At 47.8% G+C, this 27840-nt stretch overlaps 1 protein-coding gene across 1 annotated transcript; it reads left to right on the forward strand.

Annotated features, from left to right (window-relative positions):
- Nucleotides 1-2066: 2066 nt before the first annotated feature.
- DLL1 (delta like canonical Notch ligand 1) lies at nt 2067-10785 on the forward strand. Its single transcript, XM_049831285.1, has 11 exons — nt 2067-2769; nt 3053-3364; nt 3653-3713; nt 3977-4234; nt 6688-6748; nt 7252-7382; nt 7533-7702; nt 7834-8050; nt 8766-9558; nt 9679-9793; nt 10186-10785. Exons 1-11 carry the CDS (start codon nt 2710-2712, stop codon nt 10189-10191), a joined length of 2184 nt encoding a protein of 727 aa, XP_049687242.1. The 5' UTR covers nt 2067-2709; the 3' UTR covers nt 10192-10785.
- Nucleotides 10786-27840: the final 17055 nt, after the last annotated feature.

Raw genomic sequence — 27840 nt, forward strand, 5'->3', positions numbered from 1 at the left:
ACCCCCAGTAAATGAACGTGGGCAGCTACAGTCCTCGAACAGTCAAGAAGAGCTGGGCTGAATGAACTCATTAGTGATTTTCTTTTAATTGGTACTACCCAATGCTTTTACTTTAAGAAGTCTTTAAGATTTTTTTTTTTTCTAGCGCATTGTAAGATAATTTGTGATCAAGACATCTGCTTCAATGAAAGTCACATTTTGCCATGCAAATGCACGTTTCAACCCAATAAAGTCGCCATAATAAGGCTTTTAGCACGGCATACCTACAGTGAGGTTATTGTAGCCAAATCCTCTCCTTTCGCACACAAGCTTAATCTGTGCTGAAATGATCTGTTACAATTAAAATGACATTTACAGAGACAGTTACACCTTGCATCCTAATGAATCCGCCTGCGCCTACCGAAGGTGTTTAAACAGAGGGCCCGAACAAAGTGGAAAACCCTGCTTCGAGTGACATGCCAGCGTCGCCCTCCAACTTTTATCCCCCGCTTCCATCCATCATTAAGAAACTGCTCAAACGGTAATCATCTCTATCCCCTCTTTCACCGCACCAGTAAACTCCTTCCCATGTTTTTAAGATCAAAACAAAAGTTCCAGTGACTGATGGATATGTACAAAAATAATAAGGTGACGGTCGGTGTAAAGTTGGGTTGTGGTGGTGTGGTTGTTTTTTTTTTTTTTTTTTTTTTTTTTTTTTTTTACGGATGGGGGGAAGTGCTGGAAGGGATTTCTTTAAAAAATGTGCGGACATTGTTGTAGAGGCAGTAGCGTGCGCCGAGGGGAGCTCTTTCTCTCCCTCGCATTGTGCAGGGAGCAGGTGCTGTCTACATTACCATACAGCTGAGAGCACAAAGAGCTAACTGATTCAGCCCTCACACAATAACAAACGGCCTTAATGACAGCCACGCGAACGACACACACCAAACTCACTTTTTACTAAGCTGAAGGAGGGAAAAAAAGCGAGGGAGAGAGGGAGAGGTTCCTGGTGATGATGATAATAATCATAGAGGGGTGCGGGACCCGGGCGGAGCGGGTGGCTCTCTCCGGCAGCGGTGGTGGCGGGGACGGGACCCGCGGAGCCCCGCAGACGGGTCCCCTCCGCGGGTCCCTCCCGTGGGTCCCCTCCGCCAAGCCGCCGGGCCCTCCCCCGCCGCCGGGACCCCCCGGGGACCCCCCCGCCCCTTTCCCTCCGCCGGCGCTATGAGCGGAGCCAAGGGACGGGCGAACCCCGGCTCGGTCGGTTCGCGCAAATTCATCATCACTCCCCCCCCCCCCCCCCAAATTACCCCGGTTATGCCAGGGGAAATGCGGTGTGAACGTCAAGGGATCAGAGTCCCCTTGTTGCGGCTCGCTGGCTCCCACCTCCCTCTTCCCTTTAAAGCCGAGGATGCCCCTTTGGAAGCGGTCGGGATCACCGAGTGACTTTTTGGGGGGCACGGCGGTTGCTTTGCAATTTCAAGAGGTAATTACAACCCGCCGTCCCCGGGGTTGGTTTCTCGCCGGAGCGTGTTGCGCTGGCTCTCGCCGGTGCAGCGGGGGTGTTACCCTCTCCCCGGAGCAGAAGGGGGGATTCTTGCGGTTACCAAATTTGCAGGAATGTAAATGAGCACGTTTTTGTGAGCGCGGAGGGGAGGGGGAGGAGGGTTGCACATTTTACAGCTCACTGACCATTTGGCGATCCATTGAGAGGAGGGTTTGGAAAAGTGGCTCCTTTGTGACAGCTCTAGCCAGATTGGGGGGCTGCTCATTTGCATCTCATTAGGCATGCAGGCGGCCGGCGGGATATAAGGGAGGCAGGCGCCCGAGGAGAGGCAGATCCTTAGCGCTTCACCCTCGGAGAGAGCCGCCGAGCCGCGGCACAGAGCAGAGCAGAGCAGAGCAGGGCAGAGCAGAGCAGAGCAGGCACCCCCCCCCCCTTCCCTCCCCCGTAGGAGCACACCCGGACACGCTCAGTGCGCCGCTATTGAGACACGAGCTTATTTTTCTTGGCTGGGATTCCTCTCAAAACAAAAGTAAGCCCACGACAAGGAAAGAGAGCTTCGCTTCTTTTGCAAAAAAAAAAAAAAAAAAAAAAAAAAAAAAAAAAGGAAAAAAGGGGATCAAGGCTCCGACGTGACCTGCCCGCCGCCGCTGCCGTCTGACACCCACCGGCCCCGACGTGCGCAGGGCGAGCGCAGCCGCGCAGAGCCGCGCAGAGCCGCTTCCGCATCTCACCGCACCGGGAATTATCGCCGCGTCCGCCGCTGCCTCTGCAGGGATTTCCAGATCGCCGATTTTTAATCTTCCTTGGGAAGCCTTTTCTCTGCCTCTGTTGGGAATTAAGTTGCCTTTATTATTTTTATTTTTATTTTTGTTTTTTTTTCTTCCTGGAGGAAAGGAGGAGCACCGTGGATTGGGAAAGAAAAAGAGTTTAGCAGATTAATCTTAACCTTTTTTTAAATTTTTTTTTCCCTTTCTTTTTCTTTTGCCATCCGAAAGAGCTGTCAGTCGCCGACAGGCTACACCTAGAGGTATCGACAGAGGGGCAAAAAAAAAAAAGTCAGAGACACTCCTGAAAGAAGGAGACCGTGACACTAACCCTTCCAGCTCTGCCGGGGCGAGCGGCTTTGGCCGCTGCGTTTTTCCCTTCCTCCGAGAGACTTTCCCCTTTCCCCTCCGACGAGAAGACAAGGGGGAGGAAAGCGAGGGCACCAGAGCTGCCCCTCCAAAATGGGAGGTCGGTTCGTGCTGACGCTCGCCCTCCTCTCCGTGCTGCTGAGCCGCTGCCAGGTAAGTGCCGGGGGGGGGGACGACACGACGGTGGGCAGAAATATCTGCGGCGGTCCCTGCACCGGGGGGGGTGTGGGGTGTGGGAGGGTGCCGGGGACTGCCTGTTGCAGCCGGGAGAAGCGGGGAGGGGGTGTCAGCCCCGGGAGAAGCGGGGAGGGTGGGGGGTGTCAGCCCCGCGGATGGCCGGCGGGGCTGGGGGTCGGGCCGGGGGGGGGGGGGGGGTGTTTGGAGCGGGGTGGGGGGGCCGCGCGGCGGGCTGACGGCCGCTGTCCCCGCCTCGCAGGTCGGCTGCTCCGGGGTCTTCGAGCTGAAGCTGCAGGAGTTTGTCAATAAGAAGGGGCTGCTCAGCAACCGCAACTGTTGCCGCGGGGGGGGCCCCGGCGGCGGCGGGCTGCAGCAGTGCGACTGCAAGACCTTCTTCCGCGTCTGCCTCAAGCACTACCAGGCCAGCGTCTCCCCCGAGCCCCCCTGCACCTACGGCAGCGCCATCACCCCCGTCCTCGGTGCCAACTCCTTCAGCGTCCCCGACGGGGCGGGCGGCGCCGACCCCGCCTTCAGCAACCCCATCCGCTTCCCCTTCGGCTTCACCTGGCCCGTAAGTGAGGGGGGAGCTGCCCCCATCCCATCCCACCCCATCCCACCCTACCCCATCCCATCCCATCCCACCCTATCCCATCCTATCCCACCCTACCCCATCCCATCCCATCCCATCCCATCCCACCCCACCCACCTGGGCCACCCCAGCTGGGCAAACGCCTTTCCAAGGGGCCACTGATCCCCCCCCCAGGGGTTGTCTGGGAGCGATAACTCCACGCACCGCTCCCCTGGCCCTGCCAGCTCTCACGCTCTCCCGGTGGGTTGTCTCTGCTTCTTCTTCCCCCAGGGCACCTTCTCGCTCATCATTGAGGCTCTGCATACGGACTCTCCTGACGACCTCACCACAGGTAACTGTCCTGAAACAGACTCTTCCCCAGAATATTCCCAGCCTGGCAGTCCCACTCGGCCCCTCTCTCTGCAGTGTGCAGCACATTCCCCCCATCCCATCCCTGCTTTTCTTCGGGAGACCACGGGTAGAAAGGCCAACCTGTTGGCTCATGGCCTCTTCTGAGCCCAGCTCTGCCCCCCCCAACCCCTAGCTGAGCATCTTCCTACACCCCTGCCCACTTCGGGCTCCCTAATCACGCCTCTCCTCTCCGCTTTCACACAGAAAACCCCGAGCGCCTCATCAGCCGCCTGGCCACCCAGAGGCACTTGGCAGTGGGTGAAGAGTGGTCCCAGGACCTGCACAGCAGCGGCCGTACCGACCTCAAGTACTCCTATCGCTTTGTGTGCGATGAGCACTACTATGGAGAAGGCTGTTCCGTCTTCTGCCGCCCCCGGGACGATGCCTTTGGTCACTTCACTTGTGGAGAGCGTGGCGAGAAAGTCTGCAACCCGGGCTGGAAAGGCCAGTACTGCACTGAGCGTGAGTGTCCACCTTCTTGTCTCCCCGGGTGCTGGTTGCAGCTGTGTCGCCTGAGCTCTTGTGGGGTGGGGGCGGTTTCTTTGACATCAGGACCCACGGGAGAGGGGAGACCAAGTAACGGTGGGTGGAGGTCTGGTGCTGTGTACGGGCTTTACTGGTGTGGGGGACGGGAGGTCCTCAGCATTGCCACAGAATGTTAATGCAGTCAGCCCCTTCTCAAGCTAATAAAAATGTCAGTGCCAACATTACACTCTTCCTCATTTGCTGTAGGCATCAAATCTGATAGCAAAATGTTCAGCAGTTGCTTGAGGATTTATTAAAATATGTCAGGACTACTTTGTATACCTAGCCACCGCTTCAACCGTGGCACATCGGTATCATCATCTTACAGGGTACGTGGCTTCAGGAGAGGCAGCTAGGCTGTGGCAACATCCACACAGCTGGCCTGTTGGCAGGCTTGTCATGGTCTGATGTCTTGCTGCTTTGTGTTGAGAAAAGTGTTGGGAGGTCCAAGATGCTCTCTGTGGCCTGTAGACCATACATTTCTCATTTGAGGCACTCATAAACTGCCACTAACAGAGATTGTTGCACCTGAAGCCGGATTCAGCTTCTTTCGCATCTCTCTTCTGTGCCATTGCCATGGTTGTTACTACTAGTAAAGTAGCGAGGGACGTGAGTTTTAAAGTACGCCTGAGCTTGAAGTTGTTGAGGAATGCGGTGTGTTGATACAGCCGGAAAAGCTGGGACAGTAAGCAGATCACAAAGAAGATAGCCAGGGATGTCAGATACCTGCAGCTTTGTACAGGATCGCCGCCCTTTGTAGAGACGCAGCGGTGTACACCCAAACACGCACACAGAGCTCCTGCTGCAGCATGTGATGGCATTCTCTGTTTGTGCGTATACACGGCTCTGAAGTACACTGGCAGATGACGTACTGAGTGAGTGCTCCTCTCCAGTCATCAAAGGGCCAGGCAGGCAGGGAGAAAACAGTTACAGGCTGTAAAGCAGCCTCTCGGTTTTCTTCTAGCTGTGTTTTTGTTTTTCTTAAAGCCCACCTGCACTGTGGTCTCAGCTGAGCTGCTATCAAGCAAGCCCAGATTGATTACTCACACTGTTAGTGACTGCTAGGATGCTTTTAGCAGCTCATGGCACAACGTTGCACAATAAACAGCAGGCAGAGGGGCTCGCATTTCCTTTGATAGTGTTTTAAACAGGAACTACAACCTTTCCCATGATCAAAAGTGCCTAGCCCAGTTGTGTCAAGGGGTGGGGAAAAAGGAAGCATTTTGATAATGAGCTCTTTCGGGGCTGTCAGCACTTTTGGATGCCTGTACATCGCTGCTCTTCCCGTAGCAAACTAGAAGGCTGTTCGTCTGTCTTGACTCGTTGCATATGCTTTTCCCTCTGCTTTCCCTCTCGAAAAAAACCAGCTTATAACAGCAACGCAAACCTACTAGGCAGGGGAGATGTGTTTATGTGTGCATGCAAAAAGAATGTTTTGCCGTTAGCGAGCGGAGCTGCCAGTCGCAGATTGCTTCCCGTCGCCTTGCCCCCAGCTCCATTCTTTCCAACTTGGAGGCGATCTGATTATCAGCGCCGATTCTTTCTTTCTTTTTCTTCCCCCCCCTTCCCTTCGCATGCCATTGTCTCTGGCTGGCTTTGTTGAATTAAAACTTTGCAGTGCCTGCTTAATGAGTTCCATAACCAGGCGAAGTAATGAGCAGAAGTCCCTTTTTTCCCTTCCCTCATCCTCCCTCCCGCTGGCCCGCTTACCTCTTTTACCAGGGCTGCACCCACCCGCCTGCCCCTTTTCGGAGCGGGGCGGAGGGGGGGAGAAGGAGGGAGGAAGAACTTTAGACTTATTTATTTGAATAAGAAAAAAAAAAAAGTTTTTTTGCAGCGAAATCACGCGCGTGCCATAGATTAGCTGTGGGCAGGGATAGGCTGCCCGGCCGCCGGCCGCCGGCCCCATTGGCTCCGGGGCCGGGGTATTGTTGCAGTGGGGCAGCTGCTGGGAGAGAATAGACAATAGAGCAGCTGTCTTGCACTGGCACCCTGCACACCAGCTGTCCACTCTTATCTGCACACACACTTTCGGGGGATATTAAGAGGTGGAGCTGTGTGCATAGAATTGGAAAAAAGGACTTCTGACCCTCACTGGGAAGGAAAGGGGGGTGAGGGGCTGTGGGGAAGGGAGCAATTGTGAGTCCTCTTTTGTCTGTGTGCAACTGTATTAAGAAGAATGCTCATCCCCGGCGATAAGTAAAGTGCCCAGTTACGGGGTGAGATCAATACTCCTGCAGACTCCAGAGATTAACTCAGCTGCGCTTAACTGCCCTGACCTAGTAAAAGGGGCTCACTCCCCACCCGCAAGGTGCTCTCGGGATCGGACTTGTAAAAGGGAGGCGTTCGACCCTGGTGCTGATGTCTCTCCCTGCTTGGTTTGTTTACAGCGATTTGTTTGCCTGGATGCGATGAGCAACATGGCTTTTGCGACAAACCTGGGGAATGCAAGTAAGTTTTCCACTCCCCTCCTGCTCCCTTCTTTGTCTTTAACGTTGATGCTTTGGTGTTAAGTAAGCCATTGGTCATTTGAAGGGTCGCTTTAAATAACTTTCTTCATATTAGATGGTAATTTGAGAAATCCAGGTGATGCCAGATCAAAGTATTAATCTACAAGTCAAACATCAGTGCCATTAATATTAACCTAATGAGTTTACAGTGCTGTGTGTAAGGTTTAGCTGTTTGTTATTAAAGTAAACAAATTAACTACCTGGAACCATGGCTTACTCTAAGGAAGTGGAAGAAATAGCTGGGACCCATGAAAGCTGATGCTGTGGTTGGACTTGGTGACTTTCTCACATGAAGGATCACTGAGGGCTTTTAGGAAACTTGATCCCTGGCATCAGTGTGTTTGCAGAGTTTGTGATAGGTTTCCAACTGTGAGAAGTCTAAATCTGATGAGAATTTGTTGTTTGTTTTTTTTTTTTTCTTCTTTTTTTTTTTTTTTTTTTCAGATGCAGAGTGGGTTGGCAGGGACGATATTGTGATGAGTGCATCCGATACCCAGGCTGCCTTCATGGTACCTGTCAGCAGCCGTGGCAGTGCAACTGTCAGGAAGGCTGGGGTGGCCTTTTCTGCAACCAGGGTGAGTTCTCAGCCCTTGCCTGAGTGTCTGTTTTAAAATGCAGAAAGCAAGCAGCTATATCCAGCTCACCCACCCCATGCAAGCCTTGCAAAGTAGCAAGTGTCTTGACTGCCCTTTTTTTAAAAAAAAAAAAAATAAAATCTTTTACAGACCTGAACTACTGCACCCACCACAAGCCCTGCAAGAATGGTGCCACATGCACCAACACTGGTCAGGGGAGCTACACTTGTTCTTGCCGACCTGGGTACACAGGCTCCAACTGCGAGATTGAAATCAATGAATGTGATGCCAACCCTTGCAAGAATGGTGGAAGCTGCACTGTAAGTTTGAGTTGCTTGTGCCACCTGGAACCCCAAGGGAGGAGTTAATGTCAGTCTTACCGATTTTCATAATCACTTCTTGGATTTCATAGCAACTTCAGCTAAATATTTTGGCCATTTCTTCCCCCCAGGATCTTGAGAACAGTTATTCCTGTACCTGCCCCCCGGGCTTCTACGGTAAAAACTGTGAGCTGAGTGCAATGACTTGTGCTGATGGACCATGCTTCAATGGTGGGCGATGCACCGACAACCCTGATGGGGGATACAGCTGCCGCTGCCCACTGGGTTATTCTGGGTTCAACTGTGAAAAGAAAATCGATTACTGCAGTTCCAGCCCTTGTGCTAATGGTAAGGCCAAACATGCTACAGTGACCTTCTAAAAGGAGACTCCAGTTACTTTGCCTTCTGGTCTGGAGTTCATAACAAGGCCCACTGATCAATCATGGTCCATGTCATGTCAGTAGTAGACTTGGTGGAGGAACTGTACTTAAAAAGTAATGGTGTGGTTCGGGCCATGCTGTAGGCTGCATTTTCTCAAGGGGCGATGATAGCCAGGTAACTTGGCCTGAAGCTTCTTGCATAAGAATGTGGAGGGTTATACTTGCAAATGTTTTGCAAAGACTCTTTGAGGTCTGTGGATGCAAAATGCCACACAAGTGTTAAATATTATTACTTGTAATCTAGTAACAGTAATCCTCCTGTTTTGATGAAACCAGTGAAGACTTTCTTTACTGCAGTCCTCCTCATTCATTGCCACTCCAACTCTGTAACGTAAGATCGTGGTGTTAACCTGATCTGGACTAGCTTTGTTGTCCAAGCTGAGTGAAATGTTAAAAAGGGAATAGGATGGAGAATGAAAAACAGGTCTGGTTAACAAATATCTGCCTTAGAAAACCCCTTTACTTTTTATGGTGGATCAGACTCCGCAAAGGTTGAGCTAACCTCTCAGAAAGAGAGCTTTTCTCAGCTGCCGGTTGTGATGGTCGCCCTGAGAGCAGCAGGTGGGAGGCTGTCGGGTCTGGCTGCCCACCACTCAGTGCCCGTCCCCCTTGATGTCTTGCAGGAGCCCAGTGCGTCGATCTGGGGAACTCCTACATATGCCAGTGCCAGGCTGGCTTCACCGGGAGACACTGTGATGATAACGTGGACGACTGCGCCTCCTTTCCCTGCGTCAATGGAGGGACCTGCCAGGATGGCGTCAATGACTATTCCTGCACCTGCCCCCCGGGATACAACGGGAAGAACTGCAGCACTCCGGTGAGCAGATGCGAACACAACCCCTGCCACAACGGGGCCACCTGCCACGAAAGAAACAACCGCTATGTCTGTGAGTGCGCCCGGGGTTACGGCGGGCTCAACTGCCAATTTTTGCTCCCCGAGCCGCCTCAGGGACCGGTCATCGTTGACTTCACCGAGAAGTACACGGAAGGCCAGAACGCCCAGTTCCCCTGGATCGCTGTCTGCGCCGGGATTATTCTGGTCCTCATGCTGCTGCTGGGGTGTGCTGCTGTGGTCGTCTGCGTCAGGCTCAGAGTGCAGAAGAGGCACCACCAGCCTGATGCCTGCAGGAGCGAGACCGAGACCATGAACAACCTGGCAAACTGCCAGCGCGAGAAGGACATTTCCATAAGTGTCATTGGTGCCACTCAGATTAAAAACACAAATAAGAAAGTAGACTTCCACAGCGATAACTCCGATAAAAATGGCTACAAAGTCAGATACCCATCAGTGGATTACAATTTGGTGCATGAACTCAAGAACGAGGACTCTGTTAAAGAGGAGCACAGCAAATGTGAAGCCAAGTGTGAAACGTATGATTCAGAGGCAGAGGAGAAATGTGCAGTACAACTAAAGAGGTATCTCTCACATCTGAGCGTGGGGGGCAGCTTGACTTTGAAGGGGGGCGGGGGTGTGTCTCATAGGTAGTGTTAAGCAACAGCCATCTGACCTGTGTTGTCTCTTTTTGTCTTCAATAGTGATACTTCTGAAAGAAAACGACCAGATTCAGTATATTCCACTTCAAAGGACACAAAGTACCAGTCGGTGTATGTCATATCAGAAGAGAAAGATGAGTGCATCATAGCAACTGAGGTTAGTATACTGCCTGATGGTTGGAACAGCAGAGAAAATTCTCGGTGCGGAACCCACACTGAACACACCTCAGGGCAGCTCAACTCTCTTCCGTGGTGCCACAGCCGTTTGTACCTGTTGAAATCCAGCCAGCTCGAGGCTGTCACGCTGTGGATGTTGTAAAAACAAGCTCAGTGACTTGCTGCTGTGGGGGCTATGGGTATGATGACTTTGCAGGCAAGGGTATAGTGATAGTGCGGTTGTAGTCTGCTGACCTACCCCTTAGTGTGCTTCATGCAGAAGCTGTTATCGCCCGGCATAAAAGACAGTGGCCCGACCCTCTGCAGCCTTCCAGCCCTCTTCTTACTTTCCATTAACCTCTCCTGATCTCTGCTCGTGTTTTCTCTCACCAGGTGTAAACCAGAAGAGATATGGCAAGGTGGTTGTTCAGAACAATTTCAGAGGAGACGCGCCCCGATGAATGCTGCTGAGAGAGGAATGGGAGATAGATTCCTTCACTGACTGCTGCTGAGAAACTAAATTCAGGCTTGAGCTGGTTCTCTACTGAAGTTAGCAAAGTGACTGCAAAATAAAGAAACAAGATGGACATCAGGCAAGGGTCTGTGTTCAAGGATTACTGTTGCACTGCCTTTTATGAATTTTATCATTGCACTATGGTCAGTTGCTTTTCTATATATATTTAAATGAATGGACTTAATTACTACATAAGAAGCATGCACTGCCTGAAGTGTATATTTTGGATTCTTATGAGCCAGTCTTTTCTTGAATTAGAGACACAAACACTGCCTTTATTGTCTTTTTTGATACTAAAATGTGTTTTTACTAGGTGAGAAAAAGTGTGTTATTTTTTTGAATCTGTAAAAATATTTTCATGATAATTGTAAAGCTTGAGTATTTTGTGATGTTCATTTTTTTATAATTTAAATTTTTTGGTAAATATGTACAAAGGCACTTCGGGTCTATGTGACTATATTTTTTTGTATATAAATGTATTTATGGAATATTGTGCAAATGTTATTTGAGTTTTTTTTACCGTTTTGTTAATGAAGAAATTCATTTTTAAAATATTTTTCCAAAATAAATATTATTAATGATAACCAGAGTGCTACGTTTATTCCATAACTGATGTTGAGCTGACTGAACCTTGCAACCAGGCATCTGACAAGCTTCTGCAGACTCATGGGTGGATGGGGTAGGACTGAGACCTACCACAAAGACTGGGGTACAACTTGTTCTGTGTAGACCCCCCTCTTTCCCCTCCTAACCTTCTGAACTGTTGACCCTACGGTTGTGCTCACTCTTACCCCAAAGGTGAATGTCTGTCAAAACCTTGAGTAATGTTTGCTCAGTCACGTGGGGCTGTGTATATATAACCGCACACGGCATCACTTCCCGAGGAAGAGCAACATGAGCGCGCTCTGTCGCAACCCAGATGCGGGGCTTGTCGTGACTCAGCTCTTCGCTTCTCAGAACCCCAAACGCTGGTCTGGAGTCCAAGGGAGTTTGGGACTCCCAGGGCACGCCAGTGAGGATCCCCCAGTCCCGCCTGCCCGGGGGGTGGCCCTTCCCTCTCCAGGAACAGGTGATGCTGGATTGACTGGTGGCCACAGCTCTCCTGGTTATGATACCTCTCTGAAGTATTAGTCACATCTTTGGTTTCTGCTCTGCCCCGGTGTCTGCTGCCTTCATATTCGGACAGGGTGTGATCCCATCCCCTGTCTTGGCCCCCAACGCTCAGGCAATTTCACCTATTTATTTTGCCTTAACTAGCTCTCCTTCAGGTTGTGCTGCGTGTTAATTAGCAGAGGCCCTTCAGAAACAGGCAATGTCTTCTTCAGCTTTTGGAAAAAAAGGAAAATCTAGGAAATAATTTCCTTTTTGCTTCATTAAAGCTGAACCCCAATCATTGTGGGCCACCTCCTGCAGCTTCAGACAGCTGATGAAACTCGTCTGTTCCCATTTGCTTCAGGGGAGGGGGATGCTATCCTAAACACGAAGAGTGGGCTAGCAGATATAATCAAGCAATTATTGCAGCTGGTGATCTATAACTCTAAAGTATATACGTGCTCCCCTTGTTTTAGGGTACGTAAGTACCTGAACCACTGGAACCATACGTTGGTGTGAGGTCAGTGGGAAGCTCACACTGACTGCAGGGGCTTGTCCCTCCGTAAGACCTTCTGGCTAAGCCAAACCTTAGACAAGATCTACCAAATCACTTCTCTTGAGGTGACCCGGCAGCATCATCCTCTTCATTTATCCCAAAGTGTCTTTTTAGGGGAAGTGTTCATGAGGAGAGTGATGTATTAAAAACCAGCCTGTCAGTGACGGTCTGGACAGCATTTTCAATCTAAGCAGTAACAAAACAACCTGCCAATAACCGGTCAATGCATCATATATTAAATGAGGCACGACGGCGTGTATGGCAGCAGGTGTTCAGAGCAACATAATCTCGCAAATTGGACAAACAAGCGAGCCTCGGTAGGTTTTATTGCCATCTCTGTTGCTGATTTGCTCTTCAACCTTGGGCAAATCACTTTATTTCTCTCCATTTCCTTTTCTGCCCAAGCTTTTTGGAGCAGCCTCGTCTCTTATGAAGCACTGCTCTTCGCACAGTCAGTGCCACAGTCTCAGCTGGGCCCTCTTAATGCTGCTTCTGTAGAAGCAGCAGTAACGAACGGACGGTCATTGATGGCTGAGTGCCTCTATTACGTCAGGTCTTCAGAGCTACAGCAAGTGCTACTTGAACATGACGTCGGGTAAAGGTCTGGAAAAGCACGGCAAGGCTGGCAAGGCCCAGCGAAGGTCCCCGAAAGGCCTCCTCGCGCTAAAATGAGATGAGAGCCTGCCCGGGGAGGCCGTTTAGCTGGGACAGCTGAGAATTCAGGGCCTGATCCAAAGCCCGTTTAAAATTGATGGAAAGGCTCCAACGAGCTGGAGGGACACATGGCACCGTGCCCCTCCTGACACAGCTCATCCCCGGGCTCTCCCCAGGGAGAAGCTGCACGTACGGATGCAGCGCGTGTCCCTGCGGGTGGGGGGCATGAAGGCCCATGGCCACTATAGCCAGCTCTGCCCCCCGGGGTGGCTTGTCCCCCTGTCCCAGGACCTTGGGGGGCCTGGGGTCCCTCCTCAGGCCGTTGCTTCGGCGACGTGCCTTCATGCCCCCCCACCTCGGCCTGCAACACCTCCTCCCCTCCGTCCTGCAGCGGCCGGGGAGGGCTTGGGCCTCCTTTGGTGGCGGGTCTCAAGAGGGCGGCTGGTGAGGGCACCCCTCAGCCCATGCCTCTGCCAGCAAACCTGTTTCTCTGTGGAAAGTGGCATTTGCAGGGACGTGTCAGGAGCTCGGAGGCACTGAAACAGCAGGAGAGGTGAGCTGCAGGGAGGTATTAGCCGCCCGGTTCGTGGAAGGGGACTTTTTAAGCGAGGCGCGTCACGGCTTTCGAAACGTAGGAAGCTTTGGGTTCAGACAGCACGTCTCGGGTTTAATTGCAAGACGCGGGTTTATAAATTGCTTTAAATTGATGTTTGTGCTTGCTTTGTACACAGTGCGGGAGGACGGCTTGGGTGTCAGGAAACTTGGGTACTATTCCTGGCTCCGCCGCAGACCTGATGTGTAACCTTGGGAGAGGAAGGATGGTCTTGTGGTCAAGGCGCTGCCGAGGGACTCGGGAGGGCCCCCTTCTATTTCCAGTGCTCCCTCCAGACTTCCTGTGCAACCTTGGACCCGTGTCGCTTAATCTTTCCAGGACCTTAGGAAAATGGGGGCCTCCTGGTTGTGCTAACAGGGAGAAGGTCATTTGTGCTTGTGAGAGGATACCACGGTGGTGGGGAATGTTAAAATACCCTCCAAGGCGAGTAAGGCTATTTCCTATCTCTGGATGTCAGATTGCTTGTCTGCGAGGTGGCGAGCTATTTTTGCAAAGCCCTTTCAGATGCTTGCATGGAATAAAGACCCCGATCACAATTGAAACATCCGTCATCTCAGGGAGGATACGCAAACCCTGCTCTGGCAGCAGCAAGGAGACAAACTGGTGGGGGGGGCAGGGAGGCAGCTGCCGTGGTCTAAGTGTGTGTGCAGTGTATGCGGGGGGACGACAACGACGTGATGCAGCTATGTGCCCATGGCCCAGGAAGGATGCCACGCATGGTAGTCTTAACGTGAGGGGCCACAGTGCCATCAGCCTCCTCTCAGAGATCAGCACCTGCCATCAAGGTCTGTAGCAGGCTCTCTTCCAGCAAAATCGTTTTGCAGGTAGAGATGCAGATTAAACTTGGTTCGGGACCATGAGGGATAAGGAGGAAAGCTGCGGAGATGATACAGGCGGGAATTCTTCAGTGACAGACCCTGGGAAACCTCCCTATTGTTATGGCTTAGCACCCAAAGCCATCTATTTCAAAGAAAATGGCCTGAGAACTACTTCTAGGCCAAATCCCAAACTAAGTAGCAACCTCTTAATGGTGCCTGACATCTACTTGTGCCAGCCAAATGGGGAGCCTCTCCACTCCCTTCCCTCCTCAGGAGCCACTTCTTTCACCTGGCTGATAAGACCTGGCTGTCTGTCTGTGTCTCTGCTACCTACTATGCAAGTCAGAGAAATCACGAGCCTGGCTGGAAAAGATCCAATGTGCACTATGAGGCAGATTTTCAGATGAAACTTGGGGCCTACTGTTGTGAAAACGTGACGGCTGATCTTGCTGCTCGTGGTGAGGCAGAGGTGGACGACAGACCCGCTGCTGTGCGGGGGCTGCTGCCTGGTTAGCGGGGCAGGGAGGTGGGGGAGATGGGGCTGGAGGTCACAGCATCCTTGTGACAGGCTGGCTGTTTTTCTTAGGAAGAAACATCCCAGGTCTTTTCTCCTGCTGCTGTGGCCAAAACCAGCACAAGCCTCATCTCCTGCACCAATAAATTCAACACTGGTAGGGCTGGTCTCTGGCCCTGCAGCCAGCTGGTGTGGATCGGTCTGTATCCATATCTCCCAAACGGACCGCTTACATCCACACTGCCTGTGGGGAATGGCTCCTGCTTTGTGCCTAGGAACAGCCTAGGACAATGCTAAATATGAGGGCAAAAGCATGGCAGGGACTTCTGTCCAATGCAATGATACAGCTGTGGGGGTAACGGTGAGGATCAGTGCAGACTGATGTCACCTACTAGAGGCAACTATATAAAGTGGCATTGCGTACTTTAAAGCCTGCTCTGTGCATGGGTTATATATGACTAGGGTGATTCTTTTCATGGTATAAAACTATACCAGCTGAACGGCCAGTGTGGATGCAGCTACACTGAAAGAAAGGTGATGTACATCAGTGCAGACACCTTCCCTCCCCTTCCCTTGTTTATTTCTCTAAGCTGTGATAGTAAAAGCAACTTTCTACCAGTGCGTTCTCCAGAGCATGTCTGCTCGGCTATAAAGATGCAGGTATAATTCAGAAAATACCTGGCTGTTCGGACAAGACTTGAGCGGTTACAGCTGTGCGGGCTCAGAACTGCTGGTTAGGGCATCTATCTCCACGGGGTAATTTCCCAGGGTGCTGAAGGCTGAGCAGGAGAAAGGATCAGGATGGGGATGTCCTGTGTTCTCTTTCGTAACATGAAACTGGAACTTTGTGAGGACAGCACTTTCTGTGAGAAAGGACAGAACAGATAGGCAATTCTGACCAGCCCTTAGTGGGGGAGGACGTGAGCTGCAGAGCCCTTCCTGCACCCAGCTCCCCCCACTGCCAAGATGTTCATGCTGGAGGCAGTTGCTGATCATTTCTAATCAGAATTTTCACCTAGCAGAAAATGATGCTTTCCCACAACACTTTGAAGTCAATATTTTTATGAAAGAGATTTTCAGTGGGGAAACTCTTTTTTAGCTATGGTAAACTGAAATGCCTTCTTGAAAAACTCTCTTATGAGTTTCACTTTCTTCGTGAAGCAAGATAGCAAAATGACAAGTAAGTCCTTCCCAGCAGACAGCAAATCAGCTGAAAATGTCCTCCCCCCCCCCCCCCCCTTTCCTTTCCCCCAAAGTAGAGTTGATCTGGGAATTTTATCTCATTAAAAAGCTGTATATTTAACTTTTGATTTTGCTTTAGAATGGGAACATATTTAAGGATAAGTTCTCCCTTTCATCCCATTTTCTGGCCCTAAGTAGCACTTTAGTGGTCTGAGGAAGGTTGTATTTAACACAAGCAAACTGCAGGATTTGGCTATATGTCAGAAAATACTTTTAGTGGTAACCTGCACAAGGAAAAACTGGTGTTCTCAAGAACAACTAATTACATAGGGCACAAAACATTATGAGATACAAACTCCTAGCATAAAAGGCTAATACTTTACCATTAATATAAATAAATAAAACCTCTTCAGAATGTTTTCAACAGGCATAGAGTCAAAATACCTCATCTACAGTTAGAGTAAAAACAGTACGGAGGAGAATCAGGCCTCCAACACTTGGATCCATGTTCCACATCCAAGATAATTTGGCTATTACTTGTGTGCTTTCCTTTTCAAGGCATTAAGAGATTTTCCTTTGCGAGGTTTTCTGTATATGCAAACGCGAGTGTTTACAAAGGCCACCTGTCTGAAAAATGTAAGCCCCTCGCTTCGGTCTGGTTTTACCTTGGTTTGAATCAAAGGGCCCGTGGAATTCTCCGTTGCCCCGCAGTGGTGATGGTTTGGCACAGCTGCTGCTGCCGTGATCGCGGGCGTCTTTGGAAAAGTCAGATGCCCGGCGCTCTTGCTCAAAGCGAGCAGGATTGTTCAGAGCAAAAAACTAACATAGAATGACTACATATTGTGCTTGTCATAGCCTGTATCTTAAATTTCTTGCTTTCCTTCTGTATCAGTTTAAAGAAAGGAACAGTGAAAAATGTATGATGTTGTGTAAGTTCTTCTAATTGACTTCAGGAAGTGTTATCTGGAATGGCAGTTGTGAGCACACAAACTCAGCAGACTTATCTGCGTTATCTAATTACCAGACTATAAAGTTCTGCTGACATTTCCTTTTGATAAATACAATACACTGCTTTCTTTATCTATCTGTATTAAAGAAACAATGTTCTCCTAAATCCAACCCCATGCATGCTTTTTACTAAGACAATGTTATAAACCCCAAGACTAACAGAAATGTTGCCACAACTTCAACAGTCCTAAATGAAAACAGTGGCTTTCAGTTGAAAAACATTATCTAACGGTGGTAGGAAACCACTACAAATCTCAATGTTTAAACTGTGAATAAGCATGAAACAGATTTGACAGATATTTATTGAGCAAAAAAAGAGAGCTGGAAAAAGAGAAAGGAAACAAAGAGCAGCAATATTCCAGGTATGCTTGCATTTCTTCACTGCTGCTGCTGTGTTCAGCTATGTGCAGAAATAGAGAATCATAGACTCATTTAGGTTGGAAAAGACCCTCTTTTCCAACCTAATCAAGTCCAACCCAATCATCAAGTCCAACTGTTAACCTAATACTGCCAAGTCCACCACTAAACCACATCCCTAAGCGCCACACCTACACGTCTTTCATATTATATATTAGTGTTTACCATAAGGCTTTCAAACCAGATTGCCAGAGCTGTTTGGACTTTCAGAGCTTGCTTCTGCACGTGCACAGGAGGGTTTGGGATGATTGTGGAAAGCAGGACTTCCCCCACCAAGCTTTGGTGCTGGAAGCCAGCAGGTAATGGATATAAAGGAAAGGCGCCTCTAAACAGTGCTTGTTGCTGTCTGATCTCCTCTGTTTTCTTCTGCTACGTGAGGAGAGGTTTGGGTCCCTCCTGCTCTGGGAAGGGAAGGGGCAAGAGGCAGCCAGGGGCTGTTGCAAGGAAGAGGCAAGGCAGGGCATCGTTTTGCCTGGAGAATCCCGCTCCTCTGGACGGGCAGGGAGCCGGGGCGGTCACAGAGCCATGCTGGTGGGGGAACATGGGGGAGGAACCTCCTTGCCACCTCCGCCGGGGACCCTGGCTGGGCTTGATCTGAGCAGGGAGATGGAGGCTCCGACAGAAGACAAAACTGACACAGAAACATGACAACACCTGCAGCACTGAAATCCCAGTTTGTAAGCCCTCCGAGTTTCCATTTGCCTCCGTGAGAATTAGGCACAGGGAGGCCGTGGTGGCTGGCAATCCTCTGGCACCTGTACACACCCCACAGTCGCTGTGTGCCCCTGCCCCTAATTAACCAGGGTGTACCGACAATTAGAGGCTGCACAAGTATTCAGCAAAAGATATGGGATGTTCAGTGCTTTCTAAACCTACATTTAGAATAAAGAAAGAACCCACAAGAGAAAAAGAAAAGCTGCGATACCACGCTGGGGTAAGCTGTAAACACGCGTTGTAGATCAAACGCTGCCACCAAGTTCTGGGGATGTTCCAAAAAGCACTTTTCTATCAGATAGAAAAGATACCCATTTCTGTCAGAAATGCTAAAGGAAGTGTTAATGACAGGAATAAATAACAGGTGCTGGGAGCAGCTGTTACTGATTAATGACTTGTCTTTTTTTAAATAGATTTTCTGTTGGGGGAATCAGAAGTTTTCAGTAATGCTCCGTTGTCAGACATTTGAGGAATGTTTTTTCCAATAAAGTACCCCCCCCCCCCCCATTATTTCTAAGGCAAAACAGATTCAAGAATAAAGCTAAATTATTATTTGAGTTCCAGGCCATCAATAGTTGAGGAAAATCCAAACTATAATGCTTCTCAATTGCACAGATGACTTGCTTTCTTTCCTTCCTTTCTTTTTGCCCATTTCTATCTTGTGTTCTCTCATGCTTTCTGTTTTTTTTTCTCTCTTTACCTCTCCATGTCCCTCTTGCTGTTTACCTGAGGTATCTGGAGATGGTGGTTCCAGTGCTGTGTATATTTGGCCCTGAAGTTGTCTTTTTATAAGCATATGAGGGATTATGAGACTGAATGTTACAAGAAAGACTGGCACTGTTGCCATTTTTCAATGATGAAGTAATTTAAAAGTCATTGAGGACAGCTCAGTGAAAACATCTGCTTTGTGCCCTGGGGCCATCAGAGAAAGAAACAAAATAGTGTGATGGAAAACAATACGGAAAATACAGTAATAAAAATAATTAATTTTTATTTAATAATTTAATTTTTATATGCATCTAAAACCACTTCAGAAACAATGGCAAGTACCATAATATCCCATTTTTCAGCACAAAGATGAAGGCGCAGGGGCCGCTTTCCTGGCCCCTTTGAAGTCAATGGCAAAGCTGATATTGACTCAGATGGAGTTAGGATTTCTTACAGAAATCTAGGTCACCCAAGGCTGCCGTTCCAGTAGTCTAGAACCCCATCTCCCTGCATCCCAAAATGGTCAGAAAGACACAGTCAGTTCCCATCCCTGCATTTCAAAACAGGTAGGCTCAAAACTGAAGGGACTGCAGAGGTTGACAGTGAGGTGATGAGGCATATGGAAAGACTTCCATGTCATGATAAAATGCTAGGGTTTCCTTACTAAAGGGTAGGTAAAGATGGAACATGACAATACACGGAACAGTGAATTGGCTTCTCCTACTTGCTTGCTGGAAAAGGCCAAAACAAGAGGACTTGAAACCACAACATGTAGTTCACCAGTGGAATTTAGTGCCTATGAACAACTCTGATGTCATTTCAAGAGCTTAGCATGCTTTAGAAAAGCTTTGCTCTTCATGTCAGTAATGAGGGTCTCTACAGCTACATTAGAGAAGATAAGTAATGGAATACAAGCCTTAATACGCTGAAGCATAACATTACCATACCTGGGACATGTCATGTGTTACATACTCTTCCAAAGCTAGTTGCTGTCCTTACTGTTTGTTAAAAATCTTTGCCTCTTTCTTTTAAAGTGACTATTTAGAACTATCACCAAAGACAAGGTGCAGTATTAAATAAACATAGTGATTCATTCTGGTTTAGAGACAGAGCTGAAGTGAAGAGTTGAGATTTGCTTCCCCGCTGTCTGGGAGTTTTCAGAAACTTTGAGTTATCTTCAGCTGATCTTCGTTTTTCCCTCATATGAAGATAATGTTAAAAATAATGCTATCATGCTATGACTTCCCTGTATTGAGCTCCTTAATTATCTTTGCTCATGTAAGGAAAACACACTTATTTTACAATGGAGCCATAACTGGAGAAGAACACAGCACTATTCTCTAAAACACCAGTTACCTATGACATTTTTGACAAGAAAAGCAGATATAACTGTAAATATGAGGGGAAGAGAACGTTATGGTTAGGCAGAAGGTACTGGTCCTCACTGACATGGGTGACAAGGAGGGCCATTAGCCTGTGGTCTGTGAGGGCAAATCAGCCCCCGTTCTGTGCTGTGCCCAGCAGTACCCACCCAGCGTGGTTCCAGGTGGAGCAGTGCCACTCGCTGTGTCACCGCTGCCACGTCCTGAGCCCTGCGACACCAGGACTGTGCGTGGAGCCGTCCCACTGCAAATCTAGCGCTGTCTCGTGCCCTCAGCCCATTTGCAAGGCGTAGAGATTGTAGTTCAAGGTAGCACACGCACATGGCTATGGTCCTGAGCAATTCTAGAGCATCCATGCACAGCAGCCTCTTTCTATCATCCATCCACTGTATTTTTCATCTGTAACCACATGTAAGATATTTTTTTTCAGCTGACATGACTGAAACAAAAAGTGTCTCTACATTTAGATTTCCTGATTGTTGTGAACAAGCCACTTCACAGTGGTTCCAAGAAAACATCCTGGGCTAAAACAGTTTCTGAGAACATGAAGAGCCAACCCTAATGGATCTATCTGGTTTTGCATGCTAGTCATGACCATCCCTGACTGGTTTAAAGATCTTCAAGAAGTATTCCCTCTGTCCAAAGAAATCCATTCCACAGTTTTCAGCATCCCTCTCTGACAACCAGGATTTCAAATCCCTTTATCTGGAGACAAACAGAAAGAGTGTGCTTGTGGTGAATAATTTGAGCTGATATTCTTGCCAGCTGTTAAGGGACACATGCAAAAAAAAAAAAAAAAAAAAAAAGTCAGTGACATCTGGTCAGCACTGATATTTCCTAACAGAAGTATTTGTTTCGGGGTGGGGAAGGAGCGGTGGGGGTAAAGAGAAATACCATCTCCATGCACCCCTTTGCCCCCTTTTGAAAAGTGAAAGCGATAACATTGACCACAGCAACTGGAACAAAAATTGCAACTTACATCATGGGGAAACAGTGACATTACATTAGCCCATATTACACAATGGTTGAGCAGTTGCTTTCACACACTAAGCTTTCAACTTTAACTTTTTTTTTCCCCTTAAGCTACACAATGGATTTTTTTGCTGAGTTGGAAAATATCAGGAGACAGGCAGAAAGCCTTCCTTTTGTTCCTTCATCCTGCCGAGCACCTCATCATAAAGATTTTTTCCCTTCTGTTCTGTTTTGCTTTCCCAACTTCCTTTCCCCTTTTCACCCTCCCCCACTTTTTTGTCAAATAAATGTGACTAATTAACAGCATGACTTCTTTCCACTAAATTGCAAAACCACCTACTTTAACTTCATGAAGGTGATAACACTGCATCCTGGTTTGTTCTTGGGAAGTAGACTTCTAAGTGCTTTGCTTCAAGTGATGGTTTTCTTGGGCCTCAGACTGGAAGACAAGTTGACTTTAGTTCAAGAGTAACTTCAGCTCTCTCTTCTTTTGGGCCTTTTCACGGAAGTACACCCAGCTCAAGTCAGTAGATAATAGAAATCCCAGAATGGAAACACATAAAAAAGTTGTTTCCTGGGGTCAACAAAGGACAGGAAAAGAGCCAACAATTACTTAAATAAACAGTATTCAGAGAAACAACAAAAAAAAAATTAAAAAAAAATACATGCCTGTACAAACTGAGTTACATATGAGGGAAGCAACGGTTTAAAGCAACCCAACGCTCATTCTGCTCAAGTTCAATACTGTTAGGAAAAGGAAATCAAAACCAAATAAAATTCGGAGGGCACTTAATCTCAGAAAAACATCTTCCTCCCCCTTCTCACCTCATAATAATACTCTGCTCTTCTATAACACGTTTCATCCTAAGAGCAGTAATGACTGCAGGGTGGACATTTCCTGGGGATTAATGACTAGCTGAAGGTTAACGAGTTTCTGCTGCACCTCAAACCAACAGCTCCTCCTGACTTGTCAGTAACTTTTCAAAAACAATCCCTATACCTCAGCCATTACTGCTTATTAAGATTAGGAATAGAAGAGTGGTAGAGTTGTGAGTTTTGTACCATATAGTTAGAATAAGCATGGCAGGAGAGAAAGGAGAGAGATGAATAATGTCTTTAAGGTGCATGAGAAAGATGCAACATGGGCAATTCAGTATTTGCTTAATAATGACTACTACTTACTGCCAACATGGCAAAAATCAACCATACTAGCAATTGCTCTAGGCATTTCTGCCTTCTCAGAGAAACCATAGGGGAGAACAGGCAAGTGAATTTGCCCTGCTGGAAGAAAATGCTTTGCCTTCATATCCAGAATGCTCAAGGAAAAATCCAGGCTTGACCATAGGCAGATGATCTGTGAATTCCAAGTGTGGGAAGCCATTTGCTTCCCAACACTGGCTCGGCTGGCAGAAGAAGCTGTCCTCTGAGAGTTTCCTGGCTGGTAAAATTTAATATTCTTTTGCAGAAACCACTGTGAAGGCAGGAGATGGGACTCTGAGAAATCTGTGAGAACGATGGGTCTGACCCTTCTCTAGTCCCTGCATAAGGAAGGACATGTGAGGACGCGTTATTTATTTTCTTCATTCCTTTGGGCTGTGCCTCCTACATTTCCCTCTGCACTTTGGTGTTAGAGACTGGCTCTCCGCCCACAAGGTGGGTGAGGTGCTCTGCGACAACCCATCTGATACAATAGACCGAGAGTCTCCATTAAAGGAAGGAGCCTTAAATCTCTTGAATAGCTACTTCCAGAAACACAAAACCTATCAGGGTATATGTCAGGATCAGCTGAGCCACTCAATTCTATCTAATCTGCTTCTTCCTAATTGTAATCTCTTCTCGGAAATGTGAGTTCAAATGGGTAAGACATTTAAGGCCAAGTGAGAAGAGGTATACTTGTGCCTCCAGTTTGCTATGGTGCCACTTTTTACCTTGTGAAGTCTTGTGGATGAAGTTCATGCCTTGCAGAAGATCAGTAAAAAGCCATAAGGTCTTAAATCCTCAAAACAAGACTTCATTGGCACACTGGTTTGTTCTGATTGTATGTGCAGAGGCTGTCTTTGCTCTATTAGAAAAACCCAGAGCACTCTGAACCAACATCAAAAGGTCCAAGGAAAAGTCCCCCTTGACTCCAGTATTTGCGATCACCTTTTTTTTTTAAAAAAATTATTTCTTAAACTATCTAGAAATAAAGAAATGAAGCAATAAAACTAATAAGAATACTTCAGTTAGGGAAAGACTATATCTCTCTCTCTCTCTACATATGTATCTGTATCTATATCCATATCTATATCTATCTCTAGGCATGCACACATACACCATATACATCACCGTGTTCTGTTTCTGTTAACTCCTCTAAGATTTATTTTTTTTATATATTTAACGAAACCAAACTGTTCCTTCAAATATTTTTGAGACTGTCTTATCTCTAACAAATTAATTCCTGAGGCAGCTAGCGGCAGCTATTATCTTCCTCAGGGCTCCCCCGCCTAGCGTTTATTTTTAGAGAAGGGTGCTCTCACAGTCAGGCAAAGGGTCTGCCACTCCTGGGTCATACTTCTCACACAGCCCAGAAATAAGGGCAAGAGTTTGGGCTAACTGCTTTGCTCCAATGTCCCCATCTCCAAAAAGGGAACTGTCACACTTCTACTTCTTGCGGTGTTGTGGATGCATCCCTGAACATTAGCACTTCAATTATTGCCCCCCAAACAAAGTCGAAATGGCAATGGGATCACTTCTATCAGGAACCAAGTGGCAACCTCACAGAGACTGCAAACAGCCCTTCAGAGAGCACACAGCACTCCAAGTACAGTATAATCAGCACTTCAGGTGCAATGGCTTGGGAAGAAAAGTGTTGCATAATTAGGTGAGCATAAGTGGTGAGGTTCAGCGGTGAGTGGCAGTGAAAGCCTTTTGGATTATGAGTTCTTTGAGAGCAGTCAGAACTATTTATTTAAATAGTTGATCTTGTGTGGTTGAATTTCAATGTTATTGTCACTGAAGCAGCATTGAATTATAGAGTGTCACAGGTCGACTGAACATGAGAGCAGAGTTAGCAGGTGATCTGAAGGACAAGAAACACTTCTGCAGTAGAGTAATGAAAATGAAGTTAATCACATCAGAAAGGTTGCCCAGAACTGAACTTAACTTTATGAGGACCAGCCTGAAAGGTGTGCTAACAACTAAATAAATATTAATCTTATTTACATGACTCATTCAACTATAGCACCTTGAGTCGCCAGTGAAGAATCAGGTACTTACACACAATAAAGGCATAGGGCAGAACTGAAACAACCTCTTCCAGCACTTTATGCAAGAGCTAAACAAGACTGAGGCACAAGGAGATTAGTTCAGAAACCCAGTTCCCCATTGCTGGGGAGGCACCTAGCATCAATCAGCTTCTGAGCTTTGGATCACAAAGTTTCCTAAAATTCCCCCATTGCCACAGGAGCTTTATGATCCTGGCAGCAGGCACTTGCCTCCAGGCCAAGCTCACTGAAGTCTGGACACATCTATGCTCTGCCCAAGTACCCTGACGGGGCTGATCTCTCGGTGTGTCTGGATGATACTTAATGCCCCCCGAGAGCATTGAGTCCCTCACAAAAGATGCTCGGTGTGGTGGAGCAGGTGGCTGCTTACCACCCTGAGCACAGAAAGACAGACAAAAATTGAGCATAGAAGGATGAAACATACGTTTCGCGGCCATAATAGTTTGCTGATCAACTTGCAGCAGCAAAAGTGATGCAAATGATCCTCTCAGCTAGGGAGTTAGGAAATTTGTGGGGGAGGAAGGTAAACATGCTCTTACATTGTCCCCCCAGAAGACAGTCCAGTTGAATGCAAGCCATACATCACTCATAATCTGTGATAATCGGTCAAGCTGATAGCCAAAATTAAGTTGAAAAAGATTCTAGTTTAAGGAGTGAGAAAACAAACCCTACTTTGATGGAAGTAAAGCCTGGCCTATCCAAACCAGAAACAGAAACAAACTCAGATGACTTCTGTGAAGTTCAGATGGCAAATTCCAAACTTGAGAATGTGCTGAAAAAAGCCTGCTGGGGACAGTTTGCCAGTAATCTGTGACTATAGTATTGCCATGAAAGCTCAGGAACGAAACAGTTTTGCATAAAGAGCAAATTAGGCCTGACCTTGCAGAACCTCACAAGCAACTGAGGATTAGCACTAACAGAGGCTATTTTGGGTCATGGAGGGTCTTCAACTGTGAGGTATTTCCCATTTTTTTCTTTTCCTCTTTTCCTCTTGAAGCTTTCTGATCCTCAGCTGCAATGCAGAGAGCCTGACATGGCAGTGAGGTCAGCTTCAGCAGGTAAGATCAAAGTCCGAAGGCAGACGCAGCCCCACACTGTGCTCTCTGCCAACCCTTTTTCATTAACGGACGCACAATCCAATGATTGCTGCAATTCTTGGCACATACGCAGTCGTGGGACTAAATCCTTCCACACCGATTTTTTGCAGAAACGCAATGGGGATGCTCTGGCCTGTCATCTTTTTGGTGATTGCAAGTAACAAAAAAGAAAAGTGTGTGTGCGGGGAGAGAATACGGTATTTTACAGTAGGTGGATGGGGTCACGGCGCGTGTGCATGGCCCGAGTGGCAGTGTGCAGTGTACGCCTGGAGCAATGTGCACTTACAATTAGTTGAATTTCACTGTGTTGGAGATGGAAGCTGACAGGCCACCACACAAAACCTCCCCGCAGCCAGACTCATGCTGAGATCCAGAGCGGAAAAGGATTTTAACTGAAAGGCTTTGAAGGCTTTAAATATGGAGGCAGTGAATTCATGCACTGTTTACCTTTGCAGGCTTGGCTTTGACTCTGTCTTTCATGTTGTTTTAATGAACTAGGTGGTCTTGTGTAATTCCCAACTACTGCAAAACTCGAATCCCCTAAACCCCATAGCTTACAAGTTATGAATATTCCCTGAGGCTCACCCAAATTTTGAGGAGGTGACAATATTGCGGTATTTAGACAGAAACAGCCGAAAACAGGTATATCCTCACAGAACTGTCTATTTACAGGGGCATAACAGCTTCTGAACAAGTCTGGGCTGGCGGCTCCACTGCAGTACTGAATTAAATGGACCAGAGGTCTGAGCCACTGTGGAAATGTCTCTGTTTCCAACTAAATGGCGTTCTTCCATTTGCAGCCAATTTATTCCAGTACTGATCTAATCTCTGAAAAGACCAAATTATTCAGGGGAAGGTCAGAGACCTTGCAGGTGCAATTCACCTCTGGATAAAGTTTCTACCTGCCCCTGAACATTTTGTTCTGGTTTGTATTCTAAGAGATGAGGACTATCATGTAACATACATGTACATTTGAGTTTACCAATTGATGCTATATGAATGACATTCCTTTTAATATAATTCCTGACCCTTCTGTGAATCACAGACCTTATATCCCACAGTATACTGTGGAGATTGGTTCATCCCACAGACTCTCCTTCCCAGCTCTGCCCTTTCTCTTCCTTGCCCATGGCAGGACATTCACCCCAGCTCTTTATCCATGGCAGCAAAATTCACCTTGCAATTACCTACTGGCACACCTCTGAGCAAAGTGACCGTAACTTGGATTAAACAGAGAAAGTATCCTAGGGAGTACAAGACTCCAGCCAAAGGCCAGCTACCTCAGTTGTCATAACACGCATCTCTCACTTGCCATCCTCTAAGTGCTTGTTCTTCATCCTCCTGCCTAAGGACTGACTCAGGCTGAGGTGGGACCAGCGCCTGTTAGACCATTGCCTCTTCCTACGGCCTTCCAAATAATTTCAGCTAGTGGGAAGGCAACCGCTCCCATTTAGATTTTGGAGATATCCTGAGTATTCCTACTCTTCAGACTCTGAGCTACAAGGGAATTTGGTGTGCACAGAGAGCTTCGCTAGCAGTCAGTGTTCATTAGTATCCAGACTGAAGCTGCTAAAAGTTTCCAGGAGCTTTCTTTTCTCAACAGTAATATGGGAGATCACCAATGAAAACCGAAAAGGAATTTCTTCCATGCAGACACATCACTTATTTCTCTCCAACTGTAGGGAAATGGAGTAGAGGGTACATGTGCTGGTGAGGACCACTGCCACCTTTCCACACAGACTGCCTCTAGCTATGGTCTATATGATGACAGAAAGGGAGCGGTGGGAGCTCAAAAGGGCACCACATGAGAGAGCATCATGTCTTTTTCTTGCCCCTACTTTGAGAATGGAGGTGTTGCTTTCCCTAGCGCCCAGCCTGCCAAGTAACAGTGACGCTTGATGTGGGTGCTGAAAAGGACATTAGTGTATATGTGAAAGAGGAGCATACATGGCAAAGACTCGGTTGCACAAGTCATGACTTGCAAAAGCAAGGCTCCTCCTAATATTTTCAGGCTTCTTTTCTTCCTTGTCCCTATCGCATGTGCCTAGGTCTCATAGCAGTACTATCACACTGCTCGTGTGTGCAATGTTGGGAGCAGCTCACTCAGATGTCAGGAAATCCACTTGCAGCATGGATCCTTCCCCCTGGAGAGTGCCTGATGGGACCTCACCCTCTTATACTTCTGTGTGTATCCCTGAAAGAGGAAACAGATACTCACAAGGTGGATTTCCCACTTTGTGAGGCTTCATTTCACAGCTTTGCCAGCAGTTCTGACACCCTTCATCGCTTTCCCTCTTGTCTGCAGCGGCATGCACAGGTTTACCTTGTAGAAAGCATCACTGGCCTGCACGATGTGGGCAGACTTTGGAGCACCTGTTGGTGCCCCAGTTAGCCAGACCATCCTGGCATCTCTGATGTCCCATGGCAAAATCACTGTTCCCAGGAGGCATCTGAGGGGGACAGGGTGGCTGTGGCTTAAAGCGTAATTGAAACTCACCCTCATAATATCCCCTTTGTAATACATTATCTCCTCACAATAGG

This window comes from Accipiter gentilis, chromosome 28 (genome assembly GCF_929443795.1).
Source record: "Accipiter gentilis chromosome 28, bAccGen1.1, whole genome shotgun sequence".
Taxonomy (NCBI): domain Eukaryota; kingdom Metazoa; phylum Chordata; class Aves; order Accipitriformes; family Accipitridae; genus Astur; species Astur gentilis.

What these genes read in the sequence shown, in the direction of transcription:
- DLL1 (XM_049831285.1), top strand. Translation starts at nt 2,710, where the DNA reads ATGGGAGGTCGGTTCGTGCTGACGCTCGCCCTCCTCTCCGTGCTGCTG. An exon ending in CCTTCGGCTTCACCTGGCCC is followed by an intron (nt 3,365 to 3,652) that starts GTAAGTGAGGGG and finishes TTCTTCCCCCAG; the next exon opens with GGCACCTTCTCGCTCATCAT. An exon ending in TTCCAGCCCTTGTGCTAATG is followed by an intron (nt 8,051 to 8,765) that starts GTAAGGCCAAAC and finishes GATGTCTTGCAG; the next exon opens with GAGCCCAGTGCGTCGATCTG.